Source organism: Metopolophium dirhodum, chromosome 4 (genome assembly GCF_019925205.1).
Source record: "Metopolophium dirhodum isolate CAU chromosome 4, ASM1992520v1, whole genome shotgun sequence".
Classification (NCBI taxonomy): domain Eukaryota; kingdom Metazoa; phylum Arthropoda; class Insecta; order Hemiptera; family Aphididae; genus Metopolophium; species Metopolophium dirhodum.
The window spans coordinates 11,237,334-11,249,331 of record NC_083563.1 but is presented as its reverse complement, the minus strand read 5'-3'; the positions used below and the strand labels follow the sequence as shown (position 1 = coordinate 11,249,331).

General features: G+C 31.3%; 1 protein-coding gene across 1 annotated transcript in view; it reads right to left on the bottom strand.

Annotated features, from left to right (window-relative positions):
- Positions 1–1,048: 1,048 nt before the first annotated feature.
- The window catches only part of LOC132943965 (semaphorin-1A), a 178,413-nt gene continuing 167,463 nt past the window's right edge, over positions 1,049–11,998 (bottom strand). The window contains exons 14-19 of the mRNA XM_061013144.1: positions 11,480–11,622; positions 10,269–10,397; positions 8,545–8,764; positions 3,147–3,384; positions 1,245–1,317; positions 1,049–1,165 (exon numbers count right to left, since the gene is read on the bottom strand). Of these exons, the coding sequence (XP_060869127.1) occupies positions 1,246–1,317; positions 3,147–3,384; positions 8,545–8,764; positions 10,269–10,397; positions 11,480–11,622 (802 nt within the window). The 3' untranslated portion in view covers positions 1,049–1,165; position 1,245. The remainder of the gene's footprint in view (positions 1,166–1,244; positions 1,318–3,146; positions 3,385–8,544; positions 8,765–10,268; positions 10,398–11,479; positions 11,623–11,998) is intronic.

Below are 11,998 nucleotides of genomic sequence, written 5' to 3'. Positions count from 1 at the left end.
TAATATTTAAGACATAATATATTATGTGGATTTATTCTTTAAAAAAGTAAAATCACTAGAAAAATAAGTATGTTTATAATAATATTATTTACAACATGTCTGCTTTGGTTTTGGTAAATAAAAAAGTAAAAAAATAAAACAAAACAATACAATTAAGACGAGTAAACTTTGGTGGTTATTATTTACAGGACAAAAATTGACATTTATCTAATGATAATAATAATAAAAAAAACAACCTGACTTAATAGGTATAAGTTATAAGTAACTTTACTAAATTAAATCAAAGTCTTAATATTTGGCAAAAAAAACAATAAACATATTATATAGACTATGTTTATAAAATAAATTACGTAATTAAAGCGTGTAAGTTATGTTCTAAATTTAAAAAAAGAATATATATATATATTATATAATATATAAATATTTATAAAGACTTTTAAAATAACTATCACATATTTTTTAATTTTTCAGCAAATCTAAAAGAAAAAAGTTATACCTATGATCTTACTTAGTTTCTAAGTAAAAAAAAAAAAAAAAAATCGACTGGGAAATAGAAACTTATTTCGACGTCTATGACATAATAATAATAATAATAATAATAATTATACATAAAAGTGGATGATTACATATAAATATAATTATAATTACAAACGCGTCTACAACTGTCTACCGATGAAACGACGACAAAGTTCGATCGGTGTGTGTGTGTGTATACATTGTGTCAAGTCATATAAGATGAATAATAATAATAATAATAATAATAATAACTAATAATTATTATTATTATCATCACCATAAACGGAGCAAAGTCGTCGTGAAAGTGTGTATAGAACACTTAGTTTTTGTAAAAAAAACTAAAAATATGTAAGCCAATCGACGATACACGACAGCCGACCACCACCGCCAAACGGATCATCACACGCCCGCTCTGTATATGAAACTGCACGGAGCCTGTGGTTGCGGTTGTTGTTGTTGCAACTGTTGCAGTTGCTGTTGCTGTTGGAGTTGTTGTTGCTGTTGGAGTTGTTGTTGTTGTTGCTGCTGCTGAATCTGTTGTTGCTGCAGCTGCAGCTGCTGTTGCTGTTGTTGCGACGACGGTTGTTGCTGTTGCTGCGGTGTTATGCGTGCGGCCAATGATGGCGATGCCGGCGGTGACGGCGACGAACTCGGAGGGGAAGGCGATGACGAGCTGCTAGCGTTCGCGTTGTGTTGACGCGGTGGTCTTGCCCTCCCCTCCGACGCACCTCAGAGGTACACTTTTTTCACGCTGCGAGTCGTCCCGAAACCGTCCCGGTGGTGATAATTGTTTCCGTCGTTCTGCAAACACACACATTATATGATATTATATTATTATTATTATTTTTGTTTTGTACCGTCTCATTTTTTCTATAATATACACGTTTGGCCGTGCAAAAACCAGTCAATTCTATTTTTTAAAACAAATTACAGTTTTTGGAGCTATAGTCTTGTATTTTGGTGTTCATTATAATAATTTCTTGAAATTTTCTGGTTTTATGCCAGAAAATATAAAACCAGACAGCTAGCTGCAAGTACCTACGTTATATTTCCTATACGGGTTATTGGATCTGTCTCGTTCTTGCACAGATATGTGCTACCTGCCTACTCGTAATTTTTTTTTGTTTCATCAAATATCGGTTTAACAGGATTTTTTATGAAAAAGGAGTTGGTTGTCTTCTTTTTGCATAGATCCCTTAAGCTCCAATGTGTACTGTCGATAGTCCAAGAATAACGAAAGAACCCATATTCTATCTTTATGTTCCACAAGTTTAAGAGTTGTCCTATTTATACTTTTGAAATATTATTTTATTTTAATAAAATATTTATTGACAAATTATAAATGCATTTTATTACCAGCTTTAGGCAACGGATTTATACGCACGAAAAATCCTCAAAATAACTGTAACATGCTACACATACGTACTTAAAGTTTAATTCAAAACAATTTATTTAAAATTATGTAAAAAATAAGAACAATGTATAAACGTTGAAATATACAAAATATGTAAAACACAATTAGTGTTATTTTAATAAGAGTGATCTAAATCGGAGAAAAGTCTCACCAAATTTCAAATAGCTTATTCCAATACATATTATATGCATTTTCATATAAATCCGTTCCCTGCCTATTAACTAGGTAACTAAATACCTTATTTATTTATTTCTGAAAATTCGTTCTTGAGAGAATCAAATTTTGCCCGGTATATTTATTTTAAAAATCCAAGTCAGTATTTTATTAGGTAGTACGTCATCGTATAATATAGCCGATGTGTCGAAACGTATATTATCGTCATAACGTCAGCTGTCGAAGGGAAGAAGAAGTAAAATCCATATTATATATTCGTTTGGAAAAACCCGCAGTTACATTATGTACGCACGGATTAAGATACGGATATTATATATATTACCTACCGATATATATGTGTATTATAATACGTTTGCAACATTTATTATAGAGAATTTATTTTTTATTTTTTTTTTTCTGTAATACGACGCTGCAGGAATAACATTTTTGCAGGAAAAAGAGGGTATATGGCTTTAATATTTTTATAAACATCCGTACCACTGCAAGTATCCATAATATCGACCTAATAATTGTGAATGCTACGGTTTCGCATTATATACACGTTATGATAGAAATAATGAGGTAACGTAAGCAATTGACTAGGTAACAAAAAATATTCAACGAAATATTTTGTTCGAATCAAATTAGAAAAAAATATGTATAATTATTAATTAATAATTATTACCATAAACAATAATTGAACCGTCCATAGACCATTCAAAATGAAATCAGTGCCGGGCGGCGACCAGTTTTCGCGCATAGGCGACGGTCATAAGCGGTTATAAGTCTAACCTATGACGTCAACCGCTTCGGTTAGGTTAGGTCCGTCCCCGGTACTGATCTCATTTTGGATGGAGTATAAAATCATATTATAAGTATAGGTACATATTGATTTGAAGAGTAAAATATTATAATTCGTCAATTGTCAGTTCGTTTTGTTACCTACGCTCTGTACAACGTATAATAATATAGAGATTATTCCCGAGCACTTTGAATCGGTCGAGTATAGGTTATCGTAATATCATTTATTAGTAGTTAGTGTGAGTTATGTGCTGGGGTTTACTTTGTGTTCCCTCTGCGACCGGAGCGTTCCGAAATGGTCGCGGATATTCTGCTGCTGCGAATAGTAACTGTCTTGAGCGCCGTTCGGTTGGAACTGGGTGAAGCCCATCGGAGGCATCGGCGCGTGTCTCAACGTGGCTTTCGGTGAACCATGTATGACCTTGTTGGGCGGTATCAACACTGGCTCGGCGTACGTGACCTCCTCTTGCGGCAGCAGTTTGGGCTCGCCGAGTCTTCTCCTGCAACGTTTGCATAAACGATAATATTAAACGACAAATTATACAATACAGGTACATGCGCGGTGATAAGGTATTTTAAAATAAGACACCCATCACCGTCGTTACTTCGAGAAGGGTGTTAACATTTTTCAATTATTTTCTGTTCCAGCGTCTTAAAAACCCCACCCTGTATAATACTAGCCAAGTAGTATCCTGTGAGCACGTAAACAGAAAAAAATCAGCGGCGGGAGAAACCCCATCAGCTCACACCCGGGTTAATGAGTAAAAAGGATTTTGAAATCAATTTTAAATGGCCACGTCAAAAATAATATTTCTCGTGAACATTTTTGGAACCCTTGGTAACCCTAAAACCTGGAGAACCCTAAATCCACCACATGTATACACACTTGCTGGTAACTAAGCAGTAATAATTTGCCCCCTTCTCCCACTGGATTCGTCCCTGTTTAGGATCTCTCATCTATGGGCTCTGATTGATCTGATGATGTAGACAAAAAAAATAGGAAACAAGAAAAATGGCTATTGCTTATGGGAATTCCTATCATACAACGCTGGTTTTTTATTTCTACTCGTATAATATATATTTTCTAAGCAACAAACACGGTAAGGTCAACCGAAACTGGATAATATTATAATATTATAGGCATTTTTATTATTATTACTTGTTGTAATTATTGCGAATGCGTACCGGGCTGCTTACACGGTATCGGACGATATTATATTTTGACACGTTTGTGCTGTAAATCGCCTATACATGCACACTCACTATATACTTATAGAGGTAGTATATTTTATGTACAGTATAGTATACAGTCGCTATTATCATCACAGCACTAGGATTGATATATATATATATATACATACATACATACATAAATAAATACCTACAGCACAATGCACACAATGCAAACACACACAGATATTATATACATCAGATCCAAACGAATTATTATTATTATTATTATTATTATTATTATTACAGTATAAGGTTCTCAACCCCTTGTAGTATGTACCCTTGCATATACATAGTACATATACATATATGTGTATATGGTTCCCTTGGCAACGCTATTATTGTGTGTGTATAATATTCCACAAAGTCTGCCAAAAGAGTGGTACCGTCAGTAATACATATAAAAGCTTCCCGAAGGGTGTTTATAATTACTTCGCATAACTATCGCTTGTTTTTTTTTTTTAATGAACTTTAGAAGGAATTTTTTTTTTTTTAAGTACGAAGCTAGATTTTTTACATGATATTAACATTATGGGTTATCTTATTTTTGTTTTATGCGATTCGAAAACTACTGTGAGTCGTTTTTATGGTATGGACATAGATGATGATGTATACCTACAACAGTAGCCAAACAATATCATTATAGATATAAACGTGAAATGCTCATAATAACGTTTTAATAATAGGTTATAACTTATAATACATATATAAATCAATATAAATATGTATGGCAGTGGCTATACATACAACTTGCGTCCTAACAAGGTACATTTCGCAGGTAGTAAATTCGACCAGTCGCAAGTTAGCTAGGTATATCATTATTGCCAATTTTGTCCTTGTCACTAAAACTAAGATACGATATAAATCGATGGATATTATTGATTTATTATAAAACACCAATGTCTTCTTTTGTTAATATTTTGAATTTTATATTTGATTTATTATTATTTAGGTAATTATCAATAATAACGTGTACTATGTTAATGTGTTAAATCAATTGTATACATTGTTGTTTGTTACTTACTTTAATGGAAATTAAAACGAAACTGTATGTAATAACTAGATATTCTATAAAGTATAATAATCAACACTTTTATACATTTCTTTATGGAACTATTGTAGCATACAGTTAGTATTTTTAAAAAAACGGATACATAATATAGTATATTACATTAAAGTCGTATATTATCGGAGCATATTCAAAGAATCGAATTTTTACCATCGACTTTTAGAACGTAACTAGGTTATAAAAAAAAGTATACTGGGATGTAAGTAGGCCATGACCTGTTTTTGACCTTTTTGATCCAGATGCCACTTACCTACGAAATAACATCTGGGACGCAGGTAGTATGCACCGATATTTATATACTTGTATATTATTTTTTGAAGTATATAAATATATATATAAATAGAAATAAATACACATTATAGAATACATATGTACAAGGGGTCTTACGTGTTTATCACCGTAAATAATATTTTTTTATAATAGGTAATACAAATAACAATTTTAGTAGAAGATTGCATTTTTTTTTTAAATATAAAATATTTATTTGAATTTTGCATTCATAGAGGAGATTTATTAATTATTAATTAAGTTTTTAAATATAACAATTTGAATCTAATGGAAATTACAATTTTCACTTATAATTTGTATTTGCATACAAATTACTTTATATTTTTTAAAACCCCTATTAGATTTTAGTTTAAGTACAACTAATAAATACAGACACAAAGTGGTAATAATTAAAAACAAATACCAGCAAATTTCTCGAAAACATCTTGGAAAACAATTATTTTCTAGAACAAACACAGTGAAACGCTGAAAATATACTTTACCGGCAATGTAGAAAATACGGCTATTCTATGAGTAATTTACAAAAGATGTTTGGAATTTTTGATCAATAATTATTTAAACATTTTATAATATACTAGCCGGGAATTTTAATGAAATGTCTGAATGTCCAGGAAATTGTTAAATGACCGATTAAAACTCATAGAGTAGATACTAGATAATATACCAGGAGAATACGAAGAATAAGAAGATGAATGGGATATTCGTACGAACAAACCATGTTGTTGAGTGGTGCAAACATTTAAAAACTATAAAACTACAATTCGTGTTTAATTTCGAATTTTAGGTAATGCATATGAACGATAGGCCAGTCGCGATAGTAATCGCATGTTTTTGATTCACTTTCAAGATGATAAATATTATGAAAGCACTTAACAATAATTCTCTTATCAAAATTTAAATTCTCTATTTTTATGACAAAAAAATGTTCAAATGTTCAAAATATAAACTGTTATTCTGTTAATTTTGTTTTGGTTAAGTACTTAACACATTTTTTTTTCGTTCAAAAAACAGGGAACGGGTGGGAATGTTTATCACAATGCTTGGTTACTGTTACCTATACTTAATTATAATATAACCCATATAATCGTGTAGAACTAAAAAATAAATCAGAGAGTAATCAATAGCATACCCTGAATATCACAAAGGCACGCGTATGCCTATATCTAAGAGTACTACAATAGAGACAATTAAATATTATACACATGATGATGAAGAATGGTTCAACATTATAATCGAAATACAAAGCTGCTGAACGATTGTGTATACGAAAATGTCATAAAACTCATAACTCTATTTCAATAGATGATACAATTTAAAACCATTCTATTTTTTTTTTCATTGTTTGATTAATTGTTAATACACTACCAATAATTATAAATCTTTTTCCCCTATAGTTTGTAATTATTTATTAATAAAAGTAAAATATTATCTATAGATTCATATTTAACGTTTCCCGCTAGATCATAGTCATTGCATAAGATGTTTGGTGTTTACATATGTTTTCTTCATTTACCGTCATCATATTGGGCATTCTATACATTGTCCTTGCACTTTTTTACACGTCCAAATTTCTACTTTGCCCCCCAACTGTATACCATCGAATTGTTAATACTTGAACCTTAATGGCTTTATTATAAAATAAAAAGTCACTTGAAATATATTATATTAATTAAAATTAATCTTGAATATTATATAAAACATTGATTATTAAAATAAATAAAATATAACAGCAGATGATTTTTGTTTTGACTTATATTGTAGTTCAAGATATTTTACACAAAGCCATTATAAACGAATTCCAACGACTATACCAATGTAAGACGTTAAAAACCCATAATAATTTTAGCAAAACATTAAAGTATAAATGGAAATTTTAAATTCCTATTCCACAAAATAAAAAAATTAAATTATACAATGTAATTAATAGTTATCATTGCTTTATGATTTATGATGTATTATAATATATCTATTGGGTGATATAGTCTGATCACAAACCAACGAGTATCCACAAAAAAAACTTGATTGTTTTATCTTTTTATCCAAAATAATACTGAAGTCACAGTTTATCTAAAACTTGAGTGATTATATAATACTCATGAACCTACTTCAGTGACTATTAAATTAACATTAAACATTTGTATACATAGCATTTGTTGGAAAATTCTTTGCTTTTCAAAGTAAAAATCGTGTAAAACTGAATGTAAAATCTCATGGTGACCAACAAAATAAATAAACTATAAATATAAAACGAACTAACAAAGTTATAGAAGGTCATCGATATTATATGGTTTCATTACAGTTTAGATTATTTAATAAATAATACCTAACGGCTAATGCCAATGTTTTACATAAAAATATAATTTTTATCACAGGGTTTTTAGGGGTTTTTTAAATAACATATTTTTAATCAGAATGACATACTTTATGAAAAATGTTAATTTATATTAAATAAATAGTTTAAATAGTTATATTAACACACTTTGAAGTTTAAATGAGTGGAATAGCAGACCATAACTTTTTTGGAGTACAGCTACCTGGGGTCCTGGCCATTATTCATTACTCGTCTAAACTTTAAATGTTTGTATAAATGAAAAAAAACTAATTTTTCAATGTTCAATAATTAAACACACACACACCATTATTTGAAAAATATTCACCTTTTGATTATAAAATTAATAATATAATAATATAGTCTTTTAAAAGTCAAAAAACCTAAAAATCCACTATACGATGGAAAAAATAATAAAAATATAGATTTATAAATAAACTTTACAGGGAACCAGAGCCGTGCCAAGTAGGTGGAAAATAGGGCATGTGCCCTAGGGTGGCAAAAGTTCTGAAATTTTTAAAGGCGGCAAATGTTTAAATATATATGTTTGATATGGGGGTGCCAAATATTATTGCCCCGGGGCGCCAATGAAAGTTATAGAACGGCGCTGAAGGAAACACTTTTTTTTCACATTATATATTACATAAATCCCCAAATTGACTTGGGAAAATGAGTTAGTGTAAATGGATCAATCTGTAATGTCATATGCGACGATTATATTATATTGTGTCGACGGGTACTCACGCATTCATGTTGTGCCGTTGTTCGAAATATTCATATTCGGTGTCCGGGTATGGTAAGTTGTCGTCTTCACTCTTCGTGCACCGCCGGGCGCATGCGTAACCGGCCAGGAAACCCGTCAGCAGCGCAGCCAAACACGCGGCGAACACGGCCGTCAGCACAGTTTCCATAGTGTAGCTGCCGTCCTGGCGTTCGTCTACCCTTACGTCGTCATTGTTGGCGCCTTTACGGTGGACAAAAATAAAAATAAGGGGTGAACAACGGCAATTTTGCCTTATAGGTAACCTGGTGGACGACGTCCGACCATTTGGTATACACAGTGATCATTGTATCACAATTATACTGCAGACATGTCATCGTTAACAATTTATGTTTTTGAAGAATAAGCGTAGGTACATTTTCAAAAATTATGTTTGATGGTATTGACTAGAAATCATTTAAAACAAATGTTTTCAAAAAACAGATACATTTCTCATCCCCAAAAAACTAACGACTGTATAGCGATAATCAGCCTGTACATACATATTTATATATATATACACTAAAAATCAGCCATATAATCACAAAAGATAAACTTTTTACTATGATCTATCATCGATGCATACCTTTATGCAAATTAAAATATATAGGTAGTCTCGATTAATATTAATTTATTAAAAATATAGTCTTGATATACATAGGATAAAATAAATTTGCTTTGGGTAACACGAGGTACATTAAACAACTCATTTCTTAAGACGATATCATCATTTTTTAATACCTAGGTACTTTGAAATCATTAGTTTCAATTTGGGATTAAACTACGCGCCTAAATTAGACATTAAAATATTGTGATATGTTATAAATTAAAAATTGTTTTAAAAAAAATGTATTCATTGAATCCATTTATCATTACGACTCCGCCAACCAAGTGAAATCTTAGAATAAAATAGTACATACTATCGTCGGTGAGGTATTATTTTTTTTAATACTAAAAAGTTTTCAATCCACAATTTTTATCCATACCAAAGTAAAAAAAAAAAGAAAAAGAACAACAAGCTGCATGACACAAAAAGCAAATTGATGGAATTTGGTCGGGACGACTATACCGCGGGTCGCAATGTTGTAAAAAAGAATAATCCCATTTTAAACGTATGGTAATTCTAATTCATGTCCCCATAATTTATGCACTGACGCTATATATTTTAGGTACAGCCTCGGAGCGTATATGATCTGAAACGTGTGTACACCTACGTAAGTGCTGTTTCAAAATTAGCCAGAAAATGTATACCAGGATGTATATGTTTTGTAATAAAACAAAATGCAGTGTATACCAAAAACAGTTTGACCCTTTTTGCCAATTGCAATTTTTTTTATATACATACGACCGTTGAAAACACCGTGCGTTTAAATAAATCGATTTTCCATCACGAAGAAACTTTGGGTGTAACCGAGCGATTTTGAGACATACTGCGTATAATAGGATTCTATACAAATTATATATGCGTATAGATATATATGCGCACATCACATTTATCAGTGACGCCGGTGCTATGGTTCACTTATGGGGGCTATGTCAAATGTCGTAGGTAATTTAAGAGGGGTCATGGGTGGAATTTTCGTAATACAATAAACCTCTGGGGTGGGTGCAGGTAGATATAATACACTACATTATAGAAATTTTTCATAGGTATTTCAGATATGAAACCGGCACCACTATATTATTATTATTATTATGTAATACTCACCGAACGGCGGAGCTTGGTCATCTTGCGACAGATTTATCGTATCGCCGGCGTCTTCGATCGATTTGCCAATAGCGCCGCTCTGGGCGTTAGAAGCGAACCCGATGCTCGAGTCTTTTCTGCTGTTAGACGCTGAAAGAATGGCCGAAAAAAAATTAATTAACTTATACATAAGCGCATTCGCGAAAGATACATATTTATAACTATTATAATATAGGCGACATAATATATAATATATATTTTAAAAGTTGTATGCAGTTTTCAACGGTTAACACTTAAAGGTATATGATTATAATATCTCGAAAAGTATAAGCATTATCAAAAAAAATGTCTTAATGAGAACTCTTGAATAAATTGGTATATGAAATTCTAAAAAATGTTCGTGCAATACTATACGATCTTCTATAATGGTATATACATTTAAATACACGTAAGTTATAACTAATTAACAATATGGTTTCGATGTACATTTTGTTATAATATTGTAGGTATACATACAAATTCTTTATAATAAGAATTCTGCATAGAAATATTAAATGTAAAATGTATGTATTTATTTAAAACATAATAATTATACTTTTCCTTATAATGAGTGTTATTTATTCTGAAAGTCATCATCCGGGAAATATAAGATGCACATACTTATTGTAAACCTACTGCAGTGCGCAACCCATAGCCAGAAGTAACTTAACTTGGTACTTTTTATAAGCAATATCTTACATAACTGTAATGCTTAGTATTTTCTTTTTATAATTCGAGAAATATTTCGATTGATTCAAGATTGATTTTTTGAAAATCATAATTAAAGGTATAATTAAAGCATACAATGAGCTTCTAGTATAGTTTCCATCTATATATTGCGCGCAGGTGATAACTTCAACTGTTTATCATTCGGAAAGTTGACGAGTTGTATAAAAACTTGAAAGCACTTAGAATTTGAATTTATCCCCAAAACGCAGTTATTTTACAGTCTTCACAAAAATAAATCACGAACAAAATTGAAGGCGATTACACGAAAATATTTGTTGTTTCTTAAACTCTGGACCGACGCTCGCTGTTTACACCTATACACAGTAATATTTTATGAATATTCGTTATGCCTACGTATAAGACGCTCATTTGCATCAAGAGTGTTCTACGAGTTAAATTAATCACCCCTTATAATATATATTATTATGGGTCTGTCGTTTTGAAATATATTAAATCGTACTCACCCGAAGGGCATTCGTGGTGTAATCCGGTCTGAATGTTCTGGATGAATTCGTGCCATCGGGTGGTAGGCACTTCGCGCATCGAACGGCATTTCTTGTAGACTTTGTCAAACGCACAATACGGATCTTGGAGACCGATGCATTCGCTGAGAACAACGGGATCGGAACGTCATTATAATATTATCGGTGGCTGCTGATGCAGGGTGTTGGGATTTTATCATTATAATTGTTATGACATTTTTGTATGCACAGCTGCAGGGAGACGATAACAATCGAATATCAGAGAGAGCTAGGGGATATGTAATAAAGTGGTAAGGCGTATTGTCAGAAATTCTATGGCGATTGAGATTAATTATTGCGTTTTTTCTCTAAAAAATGTCCGATATATTATAATATGCATATATATTATATTTTATGCCTTAAGACATACTACATTATTATTATATTAGTTAGTTTTCGAGAAATTAAAGCTATCACGACTCAACAGCATGGTACAAGTTATTAAGAATTTTCTTTAGAATT